Here is a 20,955-nt window from a genome sequence, read left to right as displayed (position 1 = left end):
ACATTCTGAAAATTATGAAAAAGTTTAGTAAGTGTAGTCTAAATGTTGTGGACATTTTTATTTTTGGGTGCTATACAATCAGCATCGACGAATATATTGGATGATCAAATAATTTAAGAACTATAAAAAGTAATCAAGTGTAAAAAGTTAATTTCGCTTAGACTTTTCTTGTGATTCAAGAGTGTTTTTACCATTTCCTATTTTTATAGCAAATGGGATCTTTTGATCGCTACTCTAGCAACTTTTGATGTTGCAAATTTAAACGAGCGATTTATTGGGAAAAACAAAACAATATATTGTCTTTGAATTACAAAACAAGACTGGGTAACTAATTAGCTTCTTTCACTTTTTTAATTTCTGTATTAACACTGGATTAAAATATTGGGTGATTTCAAACACAATTTAAGTAATATATGGACAAAATGTCATTTTGATGTCAAATTGTAACTCTGCTGTTGCTTTGTCCATATTTTACTCAATTTTAAATTGAAACACCTCAGTGTTTATTTAAACTGTATTCAAGAGCTCAAGGTCCCACAATTCAATTTAAAAAGTAAATAAATTTAAACATGAATTTACATCTGATTCTGATGAGACTTGTGCAGAATGATTTTGAACATAGGAGCTAAAACCTTTTAAGGTTATCTTAAGGTTTACAATGTAAAACCAATTATAACCATTGTTTGGTAAATAAAGCTACAGGTCTATCCCATAATACATCCACTAAAACAGGGGTTCCCAAACTTTTCAGGCCGCGACCCCCAAAATGACAATGCCAGTGACGCGCGACCCCCAATATCCCCTGAGGTGGATATAAATACAGAAACCTTGCATGCAATGGCGCAGACACACCAAAGGACCCTAATTTTTTTAATGTATGAGAGCTGTAAATGGGCCACAAAGTTTAACCAGGTGTTATGAAATCTGCTGCATCTGACGCTATTACTGTGTCTTTAATACAATGTAATTACCCCAGGGGTTGCAATCTAATAGAAGTAGTAACTATAAGCTACTATAGTAACTATATATGGTATAAACGAGTAGATCCACCTTCAGTAGGTTATGGATAAAATATGGTAATTCTTATGGTTTAAAAAAAATAAATAGATTTTTGGAAACCACCAGGCGACCCCCCCTTCATTGTCCCGCGACCCCTCGGGGGGTCCCGACCCCCACTTTGAGAACCACTGCACTAAAAGACTTTAGAATTGTATTGTGCACAAAAGATCTTTACATTTACCTATTGTTCAACAACTACCATAAATATAAAATTATACAAAAATATCTCAAATATAATTTTCAGAATTTTCTGCTTGTGTAATTACACATGGGCCTGTTGAGAGGCCTATAGTTTTAGCTTATTTGTGGCCGATTCATTGTTGTAGAGTACTGATTTGAAATCAACAGCTATTACTTTTTTTTTTTTTTAACTGTCAGAAAGAACTTCAAAGTGCTAAATATGAAAATTGTTGCTTTCTCTAAAAAGGTATTTAAAGCATCTCTGTGTAAAAAAAAAATATTTTTGCAACCTTTAATTTTAATGAGTATTTTCAAATTGTAGCTGAAAACAGATTCATTACAAATAATAAACGTTAAATCAGGAGTTCGACCAAGTTAAAGTTTTTTACAGTTTAGGGTTCCCACATCTCTTGACATTTTTAGATTTAACCTAGTGGTTAACTGACAAAAATACACCATTAAAAAAGCAAGAAGCCATTAAATTATGTTTTTAAGATTTTATTTTGGTGACCGTTAAGAGCCTGTAAATTATTGTGGGATCCCCAAAATTGTGTATAAAAAGTCCAATTGTATCTCTACTGATTTCCACAATTTCTTTTTTTGTGCCCTGACAAAAAAGATTTATGAAAACTTAAAAAAAAAAGAAAAAAGAAAAAAAGATCATCAACTTTTTTGGCAAACTAAAATTAGATCTGAACTCGTTGTATATTCATTAATCTTATCCAGCTCTCATTCATATGACATCTAAGGCTTTCAGTTCAAGTTTGTGAGACTCCATCAATAAGATGCCATTTATGCTGACAAAGTGACACAGAATTGATTCAAGGCAGGATCATATTCATAAAATCTCCTTGATGTTACATACCATTTGATGGTAAAACGAAGTAGCAGAAAAAGACATGAAATACAACCATCCATTCTTAAGTATCTAACATGTTTGTTTTGACATAAGCTAACATTAAAATAAAAGAGCATGCAATTTTCCAAAGACTTAATTTCCATTATATGAACAATCTTAAATAACACATCATGTTCAGGAAAATGACATTTAGACCTAGAGTTTCTCCAATGCAGCTCAAGGACAATCACAAGCCATATGGCTTTCAAAGAGGAAGAGTGTAAAAGAAAACAAAATGAAACATTCATCTGCAAAAAAGTGCCTTGATCAAAATTCCAACTCTCACGAAACAGCCTTTTTACATGCGGAGAATGTTCAGTGATTGTGCCAACTACATACAAAAGATACAATAACGGGGGAAAAAATAAAATAAAATGACGACATGTTAGATCTGCATTAATACATTTGAAAATGAATACATTTTGAAAAATAGATATGACATGCCTTTTGGAATACAAATAATAAAAAATACAAAAAGATTTTCCTTTAACTGTTTTTTTTCCATGAAGCTGCATGTTTTTAGTACAATATGCTTTGTACAAAAGTAATGCACATTACAATGATATGAAACAAACCTCTGCATCATGTTTTTACACTTATTACACTACTGCTCTTCGACAATCATACAAAAGTATTTCTTAATCTCTGTAAGAAAGTGCCAGGGCCTAATGGAAGTTGTAACCCGACTCCCAACACCTAAACTATTATTCTGGACTAAGGACGCCGATCAGTTCCTCATTATGTGGCTATTTTGCTTCAGTGTAGGAAGGAATACTTGACACTAATCAAATGCTACTTATTATGTAACATTTCTTAACATTTAAAAAAGTATGTTTAAATATTGCCCAATACGTCTATGCTATGACAAAAAAAATCTAAACACTGCGTTTGTAGGTTCTGTCAAACAGAACAAAAAAAAAAGTCTTTCAAAAGAGAGCAGGATCCTTGGGATCACACTATGAATTTGTCCTTCCTCTCCTCTTTTAATTGGGAAGTACCACAGAATATTTAACATTACAGAAAGAACATCTTTCAATAGTTACAATTTAAAAATTCATTTAAAAAACACTATATGAGAACACTTTTCTTTACTGCATACAAGAGGTTTGACTAAAAGGCCTCAATAAAAAAAAAAAAAGAATTCATGAAAATCCAGCAAACAAATGACTATGAAAGGGTCACAATTCAACAGACAAGTGATGTAATCAGTGATTGTCTATTACTGACCCATTTTTTCAACAGCACACTGTAAACACAAAAGAGCAAAAACGGCACCTTTTACACGAGTGAAAGGCGAATGTGTTCATTACCAAAACAAAACCATTTACAGAGCAGAACATAGAGAAGGGAAAACAACTAGCCTGGCCCTGCTTCACTCACCCTGGATGGCACTACTGTAGTTTCAGCTCTTACTCTCTCTCTATCTTTCCCAATGAATCCTCTCACCTAGAACTGTGGAATCGAAAATGTGACAAGAACGGAGAGGAAGAATCATCATTTTTGCAGTATAATTATTATCCCTTACTCCCCAGACTATGATACACACATTCATCTAGATACTTGTTGACACAGCTACACGTTTCCCCCAGAATCCCAGTATAAAAGAAAAGCCAGAAGGTCAGGCAGTCCGGTTTAAACCACGAGATGAGACTTGCTGTTATGCTGGTGCAATAAACAGGGCTCTAGCCCTACATCTTTCACTTTGCAGCGCACTTAGAACAGATTAGCTCTGGGTAATGCTACATTAATGCCAAAATTGAACAGGAAAACACTACTACTAAAACATAAAAGGTGATATCTTTTTAAAGAACACCAGTAATAAAAAATTAAAATATCAAAATACACAGGCTAAATATGAAACAATAAAAAAAGAAAAACAGTATTTTTGTGTATAAAATGTAATAGAATAGTTTTGAGGTACTACCAATTAACAACTAATTTGATGTTAGCTCCTCAGGTAAATAAATATCTGTGGCGAGACAAGAGCAAGAAGCCGCAGAAAACATCTTAGCTAATTTAAGAATTTAGTCACTGCAAATGAAACAGCCATCACTCTGGTTTAAACCATTCTTTGTTACACCACATTTAAAAACAATTATGATTCCACTGTGCTGTGAATTTAAGAACAATATTCAAACCAGACCAAAATGAACACGTTTTGGCAAACAAAGCAAGCTAGGAGTTGAGAAAACATTAAAGTAAACAACCGAAACTTACTGATGGAGAGGAATGCATACTGAAAACATTGAGACAGAACAGTCACTCACAAGGATCTAACTTCTCAGTTTGCTTTTCTTACTGGCCATTCCTGATGAAATTGGTCAAAAGCCCAACAGTGTCAACCAATCCCATTGGAGCACAAAAAGACAACATGATCCTGTTCTCTTCTTATTGTTACACATTCACTTTGTACTTGATGAAACAACTGAAGAGACCACACATGACATTTTAAACTCCTCTGTCTGCACAGATGGTGGTAAAAAGTGCCGAAAAAAGGGAGCCAAATTTTTTTTATGTTGTCATATTGATGAAAGTTTGGGAAAATTAAAATAAAAATAAAAAAAGTTCATTACAAGAGTAATGGCAATGATGACTCAATGCAAAATGTATGTCTGCATTTGTTGTCTTTGTTACTGTCCTGTCCCACTGTGCGCACTCAGTCAGGAGGAAGGAGGTCATGCAGCCGAAACCGTTCACGGACATGTGGTCGCACATCCTCATTCTGTGGAAGGATAACAATGGAAAAAGTACAATATTTATGATTATTTAATATAGAACATACACATATAAAAAAACATAATGTGTCTGTGTTTTCCAAGACTTTTAATATATATATATATATATATATATATATATATATATATATATATATATATATATATATATATGTGTGTATTTAAGCAAATGAAAGCTGTTCCCTTAATCGTTCACTACAGTTTAAATAAGGTAAAGGTTAAAAGGCATAATGAGACCAACTGAAAGGAACAAAGAGCTCATTACAGCATACCAATTCCACCAGTTTCTCCAAAAAAGGGACCAGCTTCAGAAGTTCACTGTCGTTCCTGTCCATAAACCAGCTCTCAATAGGGATACCATTGGAGAGCTGTGAATGAAAGACCAAAGTTGTTGATTTTAGCTGTTTTTCTGTACATATTTATAAGACAATTTTGTATAAACCTTTCTATGTAACCCAAGGGCCAAGTCACTGACCTAATTTTAGGCCAAAGCTCTACTCTATATGTCACTGTCACTTTATCACAATTATCATGTTTACAAGTTCTTTTTGCACTATACTGTTTTTTATCTGCACAACTCTGGTTTACTTTGCACTCATTGATATATGCCCTTAATGTCACTGTATTGTTTACAATTTTTTTATTACATATGTATATTTCTTAGACCACATTTATGTGCAATGTATATACTGTAAATTTTCTAAATTTTCTTTTTTTCTTAAACCCTACTATTTTTTATATATATATTTTATATTAATGTTAAGCACCTTGGGTCTGAGAGTAACGCAATTTCGATTCTCTGTATGTCTTGTACATGTGGCTGAATTGACAATAAAGCTGACTTTGACTTTTTGACTTTGACTTGACTACTTTCAAGAATCCAAAAAGAGCCACGTATTGACAAATAATGTTATGATTGCCGTTTTAACATTAAGTTATGATTAAATTGGCTCTTCTTAACGAGCAGGAAATGTTCATGGGCCAATGACATGAACGCATTGAAAGGGTGTATACTTATTTAAACTTTAAATAATCAATGAAAATGAATGCTTTATTACTAAATAACTAATCAAGTCCAGCAATTATTTTGGGTGAGGGTTGCTGCTGAATTATTTTTTTTGAGAGAGGATTCATCTTTATTATAGATTAAAGTGTTAAGCCAGTCACACTGCACTTTTTCATCCATTAGTCTTCCACAGTCACATGCCTATGAATGGTAGACTGGAAATGCAAGTGATGAGCTTTGCATGTCACTTCGTTCAAAAGTTAAAGCTTGGTGAACTTTGACCTGTGAAATCACATCACATGATTGCGTGAGACCAATAAAAGATGAAACCGTGATCTCTCTGAACAGAAATGTGAAATATGGAGCAATCACTCACTTTATCAACGTCTAATCATTTTGTTTTATCCCACCCCTTTTTGCAGTACTGTACAACAGAGCTTCACAAGCACAAACTAGTGTGGCCGCGGCTTTACTGCTAAAATTTCCAAAAATGAAAAGTAATTTTTAAATGACCTGCAATTCACGCTCAATTACATGTTTACTCATACATTTAATTAGTGGTGCACAGAACATGATTATTCATGGATAATTACAATTTTTTCTAGTTTCAAGAGTTCACACGTAGCTGATGATTGATAATAAAGCTTGTTTATTTCAGCTTGGGATCAGTATGCTCACCTGATAAGCAAAGGCTTGTGGTGAGTTATCAATAATTATAGTCTTGGACAGATCCCGTCCGAGGATATTCAGATCCTTAATGTAGTTTCCTTGCACACAGACACAGTGCTCACGAAATAATCGGTGCCTAGAAACAAACAGATAAAAGAAGAACAAAATAAACCTCCTGGACTGGAATCCATAATGCATTTGAAGCAAAGGCTCGACACCTGAGGATGGTGTGGAGTTTAAATGTGGCAGAGATCAAAGCTCTCCATCCACCCCAATCACTCACTGTAACCAAACCCTACAGAGAAACTCTGCACAGCAGTGACAAAGCTGAGGCAAGGTTACTAAACAACTGAACTGATACCCAGACTACATTTACATCTATGACAAAATGTGACAAAAATAATAAGGAGACAAATGATAACAAACCAACATTAGTCTAGACAGCTTGGTTTTACTTTTAAAAGCAACAAGAAAGAAGTCATTAAAATAATTAAAACAAAACTTAACAAAAAAAAAAAAAAGAAACTTCACAGACCGCACCAGCTGTTTCCTCGGATCCAGAATGTTCAGCAACTTGTCTGCATAAACTTTCTTAGAGGCAGTGAAGAGAATTATCTAGGAAAAAAAAAAAAAAAGTCAACAATGTAGTCCACCATGAGGAACATATGTTAACTAAAGCGAAGGCAAAACCTTTTCAATGTAATATCACTGATTATTTATAGAAAAAGAATGAGAGGGTATTTGGAGAAAAACAGATGAAGGCTTACCTCATAAATCTGAGACATCCTTTCAAGGAACTCTCTGAAAAATGGCCTCAATCGCACATAAACCTAGCAGATATTGTCAGTTAGAAATTTGCTATGAGATTTGTTCATACTTGCATATTTTTACACATTTCAAATCACTAAACACTTGATAACATGTTCTCTGGACCTCTGAGTTGTTGTTTTTTTTAAATGACTCGACTCCTCCCTCTAGTGGTGTACTATTGACAAGCAATGCATTAACACATATTCCTGTATTTCTACCTGGTATATGACATCTTGAAAGAGAACAGGAAAGGTTAGTGCTGCATCATCCAGCTCATTCAAGCTACAATGGACAAGGGTTTCATCCTGCGGAATGGAAAAAATAATAAAAAAGAATGCCCAATGAAAGTCATGCAGAAGCATTAAGAGTGTACTCGCACTATGCTATCCAAACCGTGCCCGGGCTAGTTTCATGTTCATGTTCAGTTTCATTTGACAAGTGTGAGTGCTCTGATTCGGGCCCAGGTGTGGTTTAGTTGGCCGGCCCTGGACCAGTTGGAGGGGGTGTGATAAAGTGCGGTTCGGTTGTGCACTTGGAGTGTGAGTGCAAAGCGCGCCTAAGCCCGGAACTGTAGACACAACATGGCTTTTAAGGGACTGTTTCATATGGATTTATTAATCATTCTTGCTTTTCAATGAACACAAACTATCGTAGTTAATTAAAGACGCAAAACCTCCCACTGCATGTAAGCTGCACCTTCAGCAAACTTCCTAATACCTGCAGCACAAGGACTTCATGATTGTTTATGAGCATCAAAAGTTGTGGATCTATTCTGTTCGGCAAAATATTTGACTGCGTGTCACTGCATCCCATACAACTAAAATGATATAACTAAAGCAATCTCCAAAGTGTTGAGCCAGAGCACTTCTCTTGTTAAACTGAACAGTCGCATCGAGGACGCAAACGTGCTCAGGTTCGGAGGGTGAAGATGCAATGCTGGTGCAAGCTGTTGGGGGCGAGGGGAGGGGGACAACTGCGCTTCAGCACAGTTGCCTGTGCGCATTTGACCCCCATATGCCGGTTTGTTTAACAAATGTGAGTGCTCTGTGCTGCGCGTGCAATTGAGCCCGGGCACAGGTCTATTTAACTGTGCCTAGTGTGAGTACACCAGTCTCATGCGATGTTTTACTGACCAAGTCAAGCACCAGGGAGAACTCAGGAGTGCTTCGTGTCTTCAGAGGGAGTGCAGGTTTACGAGTTAGCTGCTCTTCTGTTAGTGGAGGTACATGTTTGATGAAAAAATACCTGAAAGACATATAAACATGAATTCCTGCACAGAATCAAACGTTAATGAGAGTAAATAAATATTAATGAATCTTAGGGGGTAAAATCCATATTAAATTGTAATACCAATCATGAATATTCCACTTGAACGAGGGTTAAACAGTAGTAGTTAGAAAGCGGTGCTTTGCTGACACAGTTTGCATACTTTTGTTCACGCATTTATTTAATTTAACACAATGACAGAATCAATGCTATCTTCATGGCAATCAGCATCTTCATAGAAAACTCATAATAAATAACAAAAAGTTTACAATTAACAAATTGTTATAAAAATATATTTCAAATATAAACTAGACAAAAAAACATCCACAATACTTTCAGGTGATACTCTAAAACAAAACAGTTAAACCTCTAAATAAAACATTTTAATTTCCGATAAAAAGAATGATTTAATAATACTGGCTTAACAGTAGTTTTTCACCCATTTTGTACTTGCTGTTTTATTTCAACAAATGACTGAACTAGTGGTTCATCTCTTACTGTGGAGCACAGACACTTAGTAAATAGAAACTCACGGGTCAAACACTTCCCACTCCTCCTCATATGATCCTTCAGCTGGGACAGTGATAGAAGCATCCACATAGCCCCCTGTTGCAGGAGAGCCAGGAGCTGAAAAAACAACAACACATAAATTACAATGATGTTAGTTTGGTACAAACACAGAAAATGTTTGCTTATTGCACTTTTAAATATACACAATTTACAGTACATATAAAAAAATCTAAAATATGTCTAGTACATAAAGTTAAGCATCAGTAAAGAGATTTTTAAACCTATGTGTGCATTTTACTTCAAGAGAGTCAAGGCCCCGTTTACACCTGGTATGTAGATGCGTTTTGATTGATCGAATAACAAGTAGACAAGACAGACATATTTTTGTTTAATACACGTCCCATTGCATGAAGCTAGATGAACAAACTCTGAATTGCAGTGTAGGTTTAGAATTGACAAAAAAAAAAAAGAAAAATCACGCATGCACGCATGAGTGACGTGTATGCTGCATCAAGCAGCCATAATGCTGAGTGAGGAGGTTTGAGTAGTAACAGGCATGACAGAGAGATGTGTGCACACACATGGCAGGTATTAATCGGATATACAAACATTTCAGTCAGATACCATCTCAAACTCTTACTCTTCTGCTAATAGTATTAAAAAAAACCTTTGTGAACCATTTGGTTTTCCCACATACTGAACTGTGACAATAGAAAGAACAGTTTAGGTTTTATTCATGAATTATCCCATCCCTATTATATAACCCATAGGTTACTCTTGTAAAAATATCAGCAGTTTGTACATACTTTTAGTATGGATATTAATTCTGCTTGAAATTACATGATCTAATCATGATCTAATCATGTTTATATAAAATAAGCCTGCTCAGAACAAGTTTAAGCCACTAGACCTGTTACTATGACAACAACGCTTGGATTAATTTTGAACAAACTAAATTATCCTTGATCATATCAAATTGTCAATAACCAAATACAGCTAAATTCATGTAGGAAAATGCTTTCTGTGATACAAACTGTCTCTGTTACAGTGTTTGATATAGAGTTTGTGTTTAAGTCTGGACCGGAAAGTGCCATGGTTGTTTCAAGTTACCATGATGACAAAACTTGATTTAAGGCAACCCACCTTCTTGATCAAAAAAAAAAAAAAAAAAAGTTTACTTAAATTAAATGTAAACTTACTTGGGTTTAAAAAACGACAACAAAAAAACAAAAGAACTGACTTTGTAAAACAGGCTTCTGGCATTTAAATGAGTCTCTTTTTACTTTTAACCACTTTTCTGATGACATAGGACCTGTTAGTGGGTGTAAGTATTCTTTGACCTTTCAGTCTAATGCTGAAAAATAAAAGCTTGTTCAATTTCATACTGTACAAAAAAAACTTTAATTATTCACACCTATACTTAGGCCCAATGCCAATTCTATTTTTGTACCCCTACCCCTTCGCCCTTGAAACAGGGGGTGAAGGGGAAGGGTTTCAAAATTTACCCCTAAGAATTAGGACAGCACAACAGCAAGTGCACGCGTCATCATATGTCATCGCCATCTCTTACTTTATATAAGATCAGACAATCGTGACTGCTGTAGTTATTCCAGTTTTTTTTTTTTTTGTATTTATCTTCAGGAAACTACTGAAGCCAACGATATTATGTTATCATATTGATATAATGTGGCAATAAGATCGTAACTGTACTGTGCATTTACACAGTGGCCATATTCATCTATGCAAACACACAAAACAACCTCAACATTATAGCAGACACTGTAAAAAAGTCATTCCCAGCCACTACACTTTTCTGTTGTGGAACTACAATACAGGAGTTGTTATTAGGGATTATAGATGGTGAGATTAAGCGTTTTTTCCTTTTTAAGCATGACGGTAAAACACGAATGCCATTTTCACTGTACTAAAACATGTGGTTGTTTGTTGTAAAAATTTGAAATAACAAAAATATTAATTTGTGCATCTCCTTACTTCCGTGTGCAGCTTTGCTGCCGTTGTAGCTGGAGTATTTTGGAAAATTCTTACCCCTTGGTTTTAAGTGTGGTCCTGAAAAATCTCTGTTTCAGGGGGTATTTAGCCCTTCCCATTAGCCCTACACCTTCAAGCTAAAGAGAATTGGGCCACCCCTACCCCTACATGTGAATGCGCAAAACAAGGGGTAAGGGAAGGGCTAAGGGGTAGAATTGTGATTGGGCATTGGTGTTATCAACTTGTGACTGGATTGACAAAACCACATGTTTATACCAGGTGTAATCAAAGCCAAACAACATCAGTTTAGGCTTAAATGGAAAGATGTATATAATCCAATAGAGAAGCAAAGCAAAGTCATGTCTTTCACACCTGTAAGAGGAGGCAGGTCAGGGTGTGGAGTGTTTTCACTCTCCTGTTCAGGTGTATGAGCGGTGGGTGGAGGTCTGAAGGCAGAGGTCATGGCACTGGTATACAGAGGGACACTTAAGGGCTCTCTAGATGTGGCAGTACAGGTGGGCATCTCTTCTACTTGCTCCATTTCTAGCTGCTTCACAATTTCTTCTGCCTCCACCACCTGGTCTGGGGAATTTGAGGCTAGCAACACAAGACGAGATAAAAAAGATGCTGGGTAAGATGATTAACTAAATCAGGAAGCAGCATAAGTTTCTGCTATGGTCAATTATAGTTATTTCTAATGGCAATCATATTTTGAAAATGTACCGAATGTTGCATGCATGAGGAGTACGTGACTAACTGAATTTTGAATCATTTTGGCATGGGTAAGAAATATAGTTGCCTAGTAACTAGCAGTCAAGTTAATAATATTCAAAACAGCAACCCTGTTATCCTGTTTGCAACAGAGACTAACATGTCCTCATAGGCATAAAATTTTCCTCAGGGCATTTTTCACCATGATAAAAAAAAATTATACAAAAAGTATTCACATTTTGGGTGTCAGTGTGTAGCACGATTGGCTCACAGAAAGAAGGTCACTGGTTCGAGTCTCGGCTGGGTCAGTTGGCATTTCTGTGTGGAGTTTGCATGTTCTCCCTCTGTTCAGAAGGGTTTTCTCTGGATGCTCCGCTTTCCTCCACAAGTCCAAAGGCATGTGGTATAGGTGAATTGATTAAACTAAATTGGCCATAATGAATGAGAGTTAATGGGTGTTTCCCACTGATGGGTTGCAGCTGGAAGGGCATCCGCTACATATGCTAGATAAGTTGGCGGTTCATTCTGCTGTGGTGACCCCGGATTAATAAAGGGACTAAGCCAAAAATGAATGATTGAATGAATGATTCTAATGAATTTATTCTAATTTTCCACAAAACTTTAAATAGATAAGTTTTTTTTTCCTCTAAGAAATAAGTTTAAGACTTAAGAACAAATGTACAGAAGTACAAAAGCAACACAACTGGCTGAACTGCCATTAAAATTTTAGGGGTCAGTTTTTTACATTTCAGACAATTACATTAGAATGCATGGTTTCTGTTGCATTCATTCTTCCATGGCGGGGCGCCACGCCAAAATTCATCCCGCCACGGCTACATTACAGCTTCTCACTCAAAACATTTAATTTTTTTTATAGCGGGTAATAATCGCACCAAAATGTTTTAAAGGGTAGGTGAATTATAATAGCGCAAACTTTTCTGTAACCATAGTAGAGCTGTGTGTCATTTGTTTACCCTTTAAGGTGACGTACTGACTGACTGGCTGGCTGACAGGTGCGTGATGCGTGAGGCCAGCAAACACGACGTATAGCCGTTTCACTTCACTTCAGGACGAATTAACGCTACTCTGTTCGTCTATTGGAGACATTCATAAATATTCCTAGCAAATCTAATAAATCCTGGAGACATTCTCGTTACAAAAACGCGCTAAATCGCACTCAGCAGCGTAAGATCTGCGCGCTTTTGAAGCGGCTTATATTTGAGGGGCGGGCTAGAAGTTTTGTGCACGAGCAGAGGAAATCGGCGTGCAAGCACAGAGGTAGCTCGTAGGCTATTACATAAATGCGATCCCGACTTTTAATACTGCGCTCATGACATTTTTCATAGAAATAACTCCACAGGTAGTTGATAGATCGTTGTAAAAAAAAAAAAAAAGGCCTGCCGCCACAGCTGGAAAAAAATCCTAGAGGAAACACTGGAATGATTTCAAAAGGTCTGAAGTTTGGAGTAATAGCTGCTGATTATTCAGCTTTGCAGCCACATAATTTATATTTAAAAAGCTGCTAAGTTAAACAGTAATATTCTTATAGATGGTGATTCCCCGACAAAATTTTTTAAATTGGGAGCGTATATGCACCCATCCTTGCCAGGATTGATGATTGAAGTAAATGTTACATCAATAAATATATGCATACTAAAACATTCTAAAAAAATAAAAGTTCTTGCAGTGTTAACATGGTAGACCAAAAATTGTCATGCAAATCATTTTTGGCTTCAAGTATTTCTCACCATTTTTATTTGCTGGTGAGAAGAAGTTGAAAACAGGAGAGAAGATGGTGCCAAGCAGAGTGGTGCGGGGTGGACTGCTCACAACCTCCTCGGTGACCTCTAGCTTCCCGTTAGGCTTATTCGTGTCATGGTTTGTGGTTTCTACAGGACAAAAATGCGAAAAGAGAAACATCAGAAATGAAAGAAAATGCAGAAGAGAGCATTTAAAATCTATTTATGCAAATTTGACTAGTACACATCTTTTTATTACTACTGAAATACACAGGAGAGACAGTGATATTAGACAAGTGCAACCATTTCTGTCGCGCACACACACACACACACACACACACACAAAAAAAGATGCAAATATAAATTCAATTGGGGAAATGTTTGGATCTTCTGGCTATGTATTTTTTGTACACACAGTTATTTTCAAAATTACCACATGCATTGCTTAAAAGTGTAAGGGTTAATTGTATTGCAAGGCTAAAGTCAGGTCATAAAACTAACATTCACTGGTATTAAAAGTCTTGACAATTTAGTAAAGTGACAGTCCCTGCGCAGACTCCATTTTCACCACAGCACATATATACAGTGACTCACCTCCATTAATGGAGGTTCTTCTGCGGGCCCTGTAGATGCTCTTCCTCTGGAGGTCATTCTTCCTCTGTGGGGTAGAGGTGATCAGCTCACAGCTCAAATGACTTGTCTTGGCTGGGTTGTCCTGCTCCACCTATTAAACACCCAACAATCAAGCAAGCTTGAGAGATTCTGGATTTTATACACCTGGGTTTGGGTTCAGTGAGCAATTATAGACGTTTAGTTATTTGAATCAAAAGTGTGTGACTAAAATTTAAAACAACAGGCACATTCAAGGTTAGAGAATGTTAAGAGAGATAAGCAATTAAACAAATCATCTCAATCTCTCAAAAAAAATTTTTATAAATAATAATAAAAACATTCAATAAACAAATTAATTAAAAAAAATAAAAATCTACAAATAAATTTCAGCCATGTGAATTTTGGTTAAATGTAATGTTATACATCAATATAAATAAGCAGCAGTCAAAATAACATCACAAATACTGGAAATATAGCTTGAAATATAAAAGACCCCCTTTAAATTATCTGTCTTCATGTACATGTTCTAAATCAGTGGTCCCCAACCTTATTATCACCATATATGGTCAATGCTTGTCAATTTTTTTGTTTGGGTGTTCTGTGTTTGTATGAGAAAATGAGTCTTCCGAAATGTGTATATTCCATACAAATGTTCTTTAATGGGCCTTTTTTCCCATTGGCAAAGAAACTTTCCAAAGAAAGAGAAAAAAAAGAAAAAGAAAAACAAATGTTTAAAATAAAAGATCGTTCAGACAATAAAATGGAAATAATTAATGATTTCTTGTGCGGCCCGATACCAATTGATCCACAGACTGGTACCGGTCCAGGGCCAGGCAGTTGAGGACCACTGTTCTAAATGAACCATTAACTCACCCAAAAGTAACCATACTAATAAACATTGCTCTGACCATAACTGAATTACATCAGCAAAATTGCAAAATTACATGGGAACAATAAGTACACTAACGGTACTGACTTACATGATGCAATTGCTTGATTTTTATGCAAGTACAGACACTTAACAATATACAGAAGAACCCCTCAAAAATGATAACCACTGCCACTAATCAAAATTAGCTGATCTAGAACCCAAATAAGGGAATCTAGTACCTTTATCAGGCATGATATGTGAAGCCCTAGTTCTCCTGCGGCAGGCTGTGCCTGTTAAAGCCAGCCTTTCATTTTGACTGTTATTATGCGAGTGCAGTGGAACCACAGCTAAAATTAGAACAGGACCGAGCTCCTCAGACAAGCAGCGGCATTCCACCATGTATTCCTAGAGGGAATATGACACCAGGTCTTGCTTGCATTCCAGTCTAGGGAACCTTCTGGGTCACAATCACTAAAACCATGAAACGTGGTGTAGAGGTCTAGACCAGCCTGCCACACTCAATGAACTCAGCACAAAAGAAAGAAAGAGCCTCACCTTGATGGAACTGCCATGGATGAACTTCTTGATGCTCGACAACAGGGCTTTGCTTTCACCTGTGCACTCCTCCACCTCTGAGCTCTTCCGCTTGGTTCGGGCCGGACAGGCCCTGCGGGCGAGGGTCGGCTGCTGAGAATCCTTACGCATTCTCAGCCTCATTTTGTTAAGAGTCACATGTAAGACTGGAGAAAGAAGGAAAACATAACAGAGAAGCTCACATGGATGCCAAGAAAAGACAAAAAGCTGCATAGAAAAAGTGTGTAACACAGGAGGAAATCACTTTGTTTAGTGACCTTGAGAAGTTCAACTGTTCTTACTGGTTCTCACAGACACACATGTACATGAATCACACTTTTAATGGTTTTGAATGAATTATGGTGTTTAGTTCGATTTTTAAAAGTGCAACACTTCAGCCAAGACCTCTAGCCACAGACATCTGGATGTGTTCAAGACACCATATCCTCCAACATGGTCCATCATTCAGCTGAAGCAGTTCCACAGCACAGCTCGCGCAACATTAACAAACGCATCATTATTTCCCCCATATAGAAGAATTCTGAACAGACACAGTTTATTTCCTCTGCCATGTCTGCTTCTATTGATGTATATGGCAAGAGCCACAGAGCCACTCTTCCAAGTTTAATATTTGCAAATAACAGTCGGTGGAAATATAATAAGGTGCACAAAAGTACCTTTAAATGTACTCATCCTGTCAAATTTGATCGACTGTTTTTATGATTGTCTCATCTGAATTTTCAACATTGCAGAAATCATAGGACCTATTTTGGAAAGGAAAGGAAATGAACGGGCAAACAGATATTTTTAGCTGCTCTATCTGTTTAAAACCTACTTGAACTTTGGCAAAAGCCAGCAAAATGTCAGTCTCTTTTGCCTCTTATTTTCAGTTGTACAAAAAGTCACAAAAAAAGAAAAAAAGGTGAGGATAGTACTACAGATCAACCGTGAGCAGAGAAGAAAAAAGGACAGGGGTAAAAAAAAAAGAGAAAGAAAGAAAAAAAAGCATGACTTAATGTTTTCCTCATGTGGAGGAAGTATCCCTCTCTTTTTTAAAGACAACCCTGCACATCAAGGGGGGAAAAGTAATCCTGAAATTAACTACCAGCACTGTCATGTGTACCCCTCCTGAAAGTGTGCTTACGTAACACCGACCACAAATGTGCTCCAGCTTTTGTGACCCTACAGGCATTAAGTCAACCTTGACTGTACGTTTCTTCCCAAAACTCACCATAAAGAAATCTAACTCGCATGCACATCCACTCTGAGCTTCTTTTTACACATTTTCTAGTCTTTCAAAACAGATTCCCAGTAACTTTTGTAGATCTAACAAAATGCGAAGAATGCTGTACATTTTCAAGCCCTCCGGAATGCCTCCGTAATTACATGCAAGATACATTAAACACACACACACACACATAAAAAATTCCACCGACCATGATAAGAAATGTCTATTTCTTGGTTTTACATTTTAGGACAGGAACAATGATCTCACCCAGCAAAGGCTGCAGTGTGTTATTAGCTAGAGAGAAGCAGCAAGAATAACAAGACTTTCTGCATGGAAGCATGTTAGAGAAGAGAAGGAATGGTGAAAAGTAGAGAGAGAAAGGCTACAGCTGGTAATACATCTCAGCTTTTTCCTTAACCACCACAAATGGTGACTCATCCACTGCCTCGAACAGACATCATGCCAAGACAGCTACCTCACAACACTGAGGAGCTACAGTCTTTCTACAGCAAGAACTGAAGCAGAGCGAGATTCAACAGCCTTAAACAACACAGCGAGATCCAATGAGGCTTCTTAATAGGCAAACTCCAAGTTTAAAAATCACACAAGCAGACATAAACAGTCTCATCAGCAGGAAAATATCTGATTTTGGCAACTATTAAATAAAATATTATACAATAAACAATGTAAGTGTAAAATAAAAATGTGCCTTGACAGACTAGCAGTAAATTCAAGGACACTGATAGCTTTCCAAAAACTGATCCCTGAAGCTACTTGTGTCTTCTCAGTTTGATGCTGGAATTTATTAAAATGACTAATATCTCTGTGCAATCTACAACTATACACTCAAAGCACATTATAAACCAGAAAATGCAATGCTGAATAATTTGGGGTTCACTCAGTGTATGTCAAAAAAAAAAACACCACTAAAAAATATTCACAGACACTTTACAAGTTATCTGTCCCATTGCATGTCAGGCAAACAACTCATCCAGAGCCATTTTTAAATCAACCTGGTCTGATGGCAATAACTGGTGAACTTCTAAAGGCCCCAGTATGCTTTTGACTAGGCATGAGACGATAACCATTTTCAAGGTATACCGCAGTTTGGAAAAGCCAAGGTTTTAAAACCACCAAAATTTTCTGTTATAGCGTTCCTATGGTATATAAAAGATTTATTAATTACTTTTTTTGTTGTTGTTTTAAAGGACAAGAGTATCTCCAGTAGAAAAGATATTAGTATTTGAAACCAATGATGACAGCAGAAGTCAATATTTGATTTAAATTATTCAGCCTGACATGTTTACTGCTCCAAAATATTATAAATGTTTCTCAAAAGTTTTAGTTTTTTACCTAGACATTTAAAAAGAACTTATTTTAGAGCAGCAACCACAATACAATGAAACCGTGATATTTTTATCCAAGGTTATCATATCGTTAGAATCCATGTCAGGCTCAGGTCTACTTCAGACAAATTGTTTTTGGTTCTTCGTTTGATGGCAAACAGAGGATTGAAAAGGCTGAGTAATAGTATACTGTTTTCAAACACTCCAAGACCCCTACACTGCAGTAGGTGTGGTTGTAAATGTGTCGCACTACTTGGATGTTTACTCTAAACACAATGATGGTGTCTGAGAGAAAAGAACAGTTTCATAAACACCTCTACAACGAAAAGAAACACCATGGCCTATTGCATCTTTACAGTTTTCAAGGACAGACATCGAATGGCATGGGACAATAATCTCTGTCAGGGTATACCGCAGTTTGGAAAAGTCAAGGTTTATTTACAGCCAAACTTTCTGTAATACCGTTCCCTAAGGTATGTGTAAGATTTTTTTATTTACATTTTTTGTTTTTCAAAACGCTCTTTTTCTTTTGTATCTCCAGTAAAAAAAAGATCTCCAAAGATGCCGTTTTAAATTGTAAAGAAATCAGCGTTTTTGAAACAAATGAATGATTCAATGATTCATTTTAATTATTTAGCCTGACATGTTTACTGCTCCAAAATATCATAAATCTTTCAAAAAATAGAATTTACAGTTTTCAACGGCAAAAAAAAGTTTTTTTTACCTAGACATTTAAAAATAATATATTATAGAGCAGTAATCACAATACCGTGAAACTTTGGTATTTTTATCCTAGGTTACCATACTGTCATAATCTTATACCGACCCATGCCTAGTGCAAACACATAAAAAAAGACATGGTGCATAGAGTTGGGCTTCTCATCTGGTGTATGACACGCTCAGAATCTTAAAAATCCCCCCTGCGAGCGATCTTACAGGTGTAGATACATCTGTACCAGCTCTGCTACTCGACTCCTACGTATTCAAGTAGCTAATGTTGACATTTTGGCTGTTGTTCTGTTTGACCTCTGTAGAATGAGAAACAATTCAGGGGGAATAAATTGAGGATCAAAGAAGACAGAGTTCTAGAACACACCCACTGATTGCGTAATGGTCATGGACCAATGGGAGGTCAAAGGTGTTTACAAGACAAAATGAACTATCCTAAATGTTTGATTAGGTGAGCTGCATCAAGCCACCAAACAAATTCAGACAACTTCTTTCTTTAAACTTAGATGTTCTCTAAAAAAACTTTGGAAACCCAAACAAACCAGGGCCTCAATAAACCAACAAAATGTCTGTTACATTACAAGCATTTTTGAAGGTGATTTTTTACTGTATTAGAGTTGTTTTGATAATATTTACATATCATTATTTATCATTAAAATTAAAATTAGCCGACATTTTTACATTATCAGACTTTTTTTAGCTTGCATTAATTCATTTAAGTTGTTTAATTTGTTTTAGTACATTCACATTTTGGTACCAAAAATATTTTATTATTATGTAAATAATAACAAGATATTATTATTGACCAAAAAAACAACCACTCCAATTTAACATTATTTAATCAAAACCCATTTTTTAAAGCTGTGTAGTTTGCAGTTCAGGAATTTTCTGATTTTTTTTCAGCACATTGCTGAACCTTCATATAGACAATTGTATTTGAACAGTGCTTTTTTCAATACTCCACTTGAAAACTGTGGTCAGCTGTCCAAAAGTGGTTGAACTTACCATTTTGTCTTTTACAAAATCATAAGATAGATGAGCAGAAAGTTAATCAAATATTGGTTATAAAATCTGAATTTTTATACTACAGCCTAGTAGTTTAAATCCAGCTTCCTATGTTTAAAACATACACAAATCTTGAGATTATTACTCTATTTTCATTATCTATTAACAGTTTCTAAAAATAAATATATATAGTTGTAAAATCTGGCTCTGTGCGGGGGCCTTCAATACTGACTTGACAATGGGGACCTTTGGAGTGACAATGCTTGTGAACCACTGTCCTACAGTCAAATAACTAGTCAATAACTCCAAAAGGTGGAAAACAAAAGACAATAAGCGCAGCACCAAGATAACCAAACAACCTCATCAGACACTTCAGAAATGAAGTTCAGTCGCTGTGAAAACTGAACACAGTGTCGCGGTGGGCGGGAAACACACGCCAAACACATTATGTACGGAAGACGAGCAACTTTCCCTCGATTTGCCCGTTTAGGTCAGACGTTAATAATAATGATTTACACAATCACTGCCCACGAGCCGAAAACGTGAGATGTATTTTTACATACAGTAAACGGTCCTGACACATCTGTGCATGTCTGTCTTCAATGTAGGACACATGCAGGCTTTCTCTCCGTAGGAGACCTGCCTCTCGTGACCCGCTATTACTTGAAGCAGCTTCTCGCGCCACTCAAAACAACCGGCAGCGTTCTAATGATGACAGAGAAAGCGCGGGAACCACGGCAGCTGCCTGTCCGGGCGAATACAGTGGCGAGGCGAACCACAGCGAAACATTTCCAACCGGAGCGAACGGACGAGATATTATGGGGGAACCCAATCACCACATGCAAAACATAATAGTGGTAATATAACTTACTGCACAAAGCTCCTGGGGATCGAGTTGCGGGATAAAAGTCGATTTTCGGGCTGTTGTCACTTGCGGTTGTTTGCGTGCCTCTTCAGTTGAGGTTCACCTCTGTCCTCCCCGCACCTCTGGACGCCATTTCCCGCCTCCGTACCCACAC

The 20,955-nt window shown here is 36.5% G+C and overlaps 1 protein-coding gene across 3 annotated transcripts; it reads right to left on the bottom strand.

Moving 5' to 3' along the window:
• Positions 1-1,721: 1,721 nt before the first annotated feature.
• ctdspl2b (CTD (carboxy-terminal domain, RNA polymerase II, polypeptide A) small phosphatase like 2b) lies at positions 1,722-20,955 on the bottom strand. 3 transcript variants are annotated; one of them, XR_012382301.1, is made up of 13 exons: positions 20,808-20,955; positions 15,611-15,795; positions 14,167-14,296; positions 13,582-13,722; positions 11,495-11,719; positions 9,157-9,250; positions 8,491-8,602; positions 7,576-7,662; positions 7,315-7,377; positions 7,088-7,162; positions 6,557-6,683; positions 5,145-5,240; positions 1,722-4,859 (listed from the first exon to the last, which is right to left on the bottom strand). XR_012382301.1 is itself a non-coding variant. In XM_073906180.1 (13 exons), exons 2-13 carry the CDS (start codon positions 15,860-15,862, stop codon positions 4,794-4,796), a joined length of 1,473 nt encoding a protein of 490 aa, XP_073762281.1. In that variant the 5' UTR covers positions 15,863-15,929; positions 20,773-20,955; the 3' UTR covers positions 1,722-4,793. The 3 variants fall into 3 exon arrangements, 2 of the variants coding, with proteins under 2 accessions (XP_073762281.1, NP_001082795.1); XM_073906180.1 differs by having other exon boundaries at positions 7,083-7,162; positions 15,611-15,929; positions 20,773-20,955; NM_001089326.2 differs by having other exon boundaries at positions 4,196-4,859; positions 7,083-7,162; positions 20,808-20,940.

Source organism: Danio rerio, chromosome 7, assembly GCF_049306965.1.
Source record: "Danio rerio strain Tuebingen ecotype United States chromosome 7, GRCz12tu, whole genome shotgun sequence".
In the NCBI taxonomy this organism is placed as follows: Eukaryota; Metazoa; Chordata; class Actinopteri; order Cypriniformes; family Danionidae; genus Danio; species Danio rerio.
This window is presented reverse-complemented; position numbering and strand designations above follow the sequence as displayed.

What these genes read in the sequence shown, in the direction of transcription:
- ctdspl2b (XM_073906180.1), bottom strand. Translation starts at nt 15,862, where the DNA reads ATGCAGCTTTTTGTCTTTTCTTGGCATCCATGTGAGCTTCTCTGTTAT. An exon ending in CTCACCAGCAAATAAAAATG is followed by an intron (nt 11,720 to 13,581) that starts GTGAGAAATACT and finishes TTGTGTTGCTAG; the next exon opens with CCTCAAATTCCCCAGACCAG. An exon ending in TCTCCCTGGTGCTTGACTTG is followed by an intron (nt 7,663 to 8,490) that starts GTCAGTAAAACA and finishes TCCATTCCGCAG; the next exon opens with GATGAAACCCTTGTCCATTG.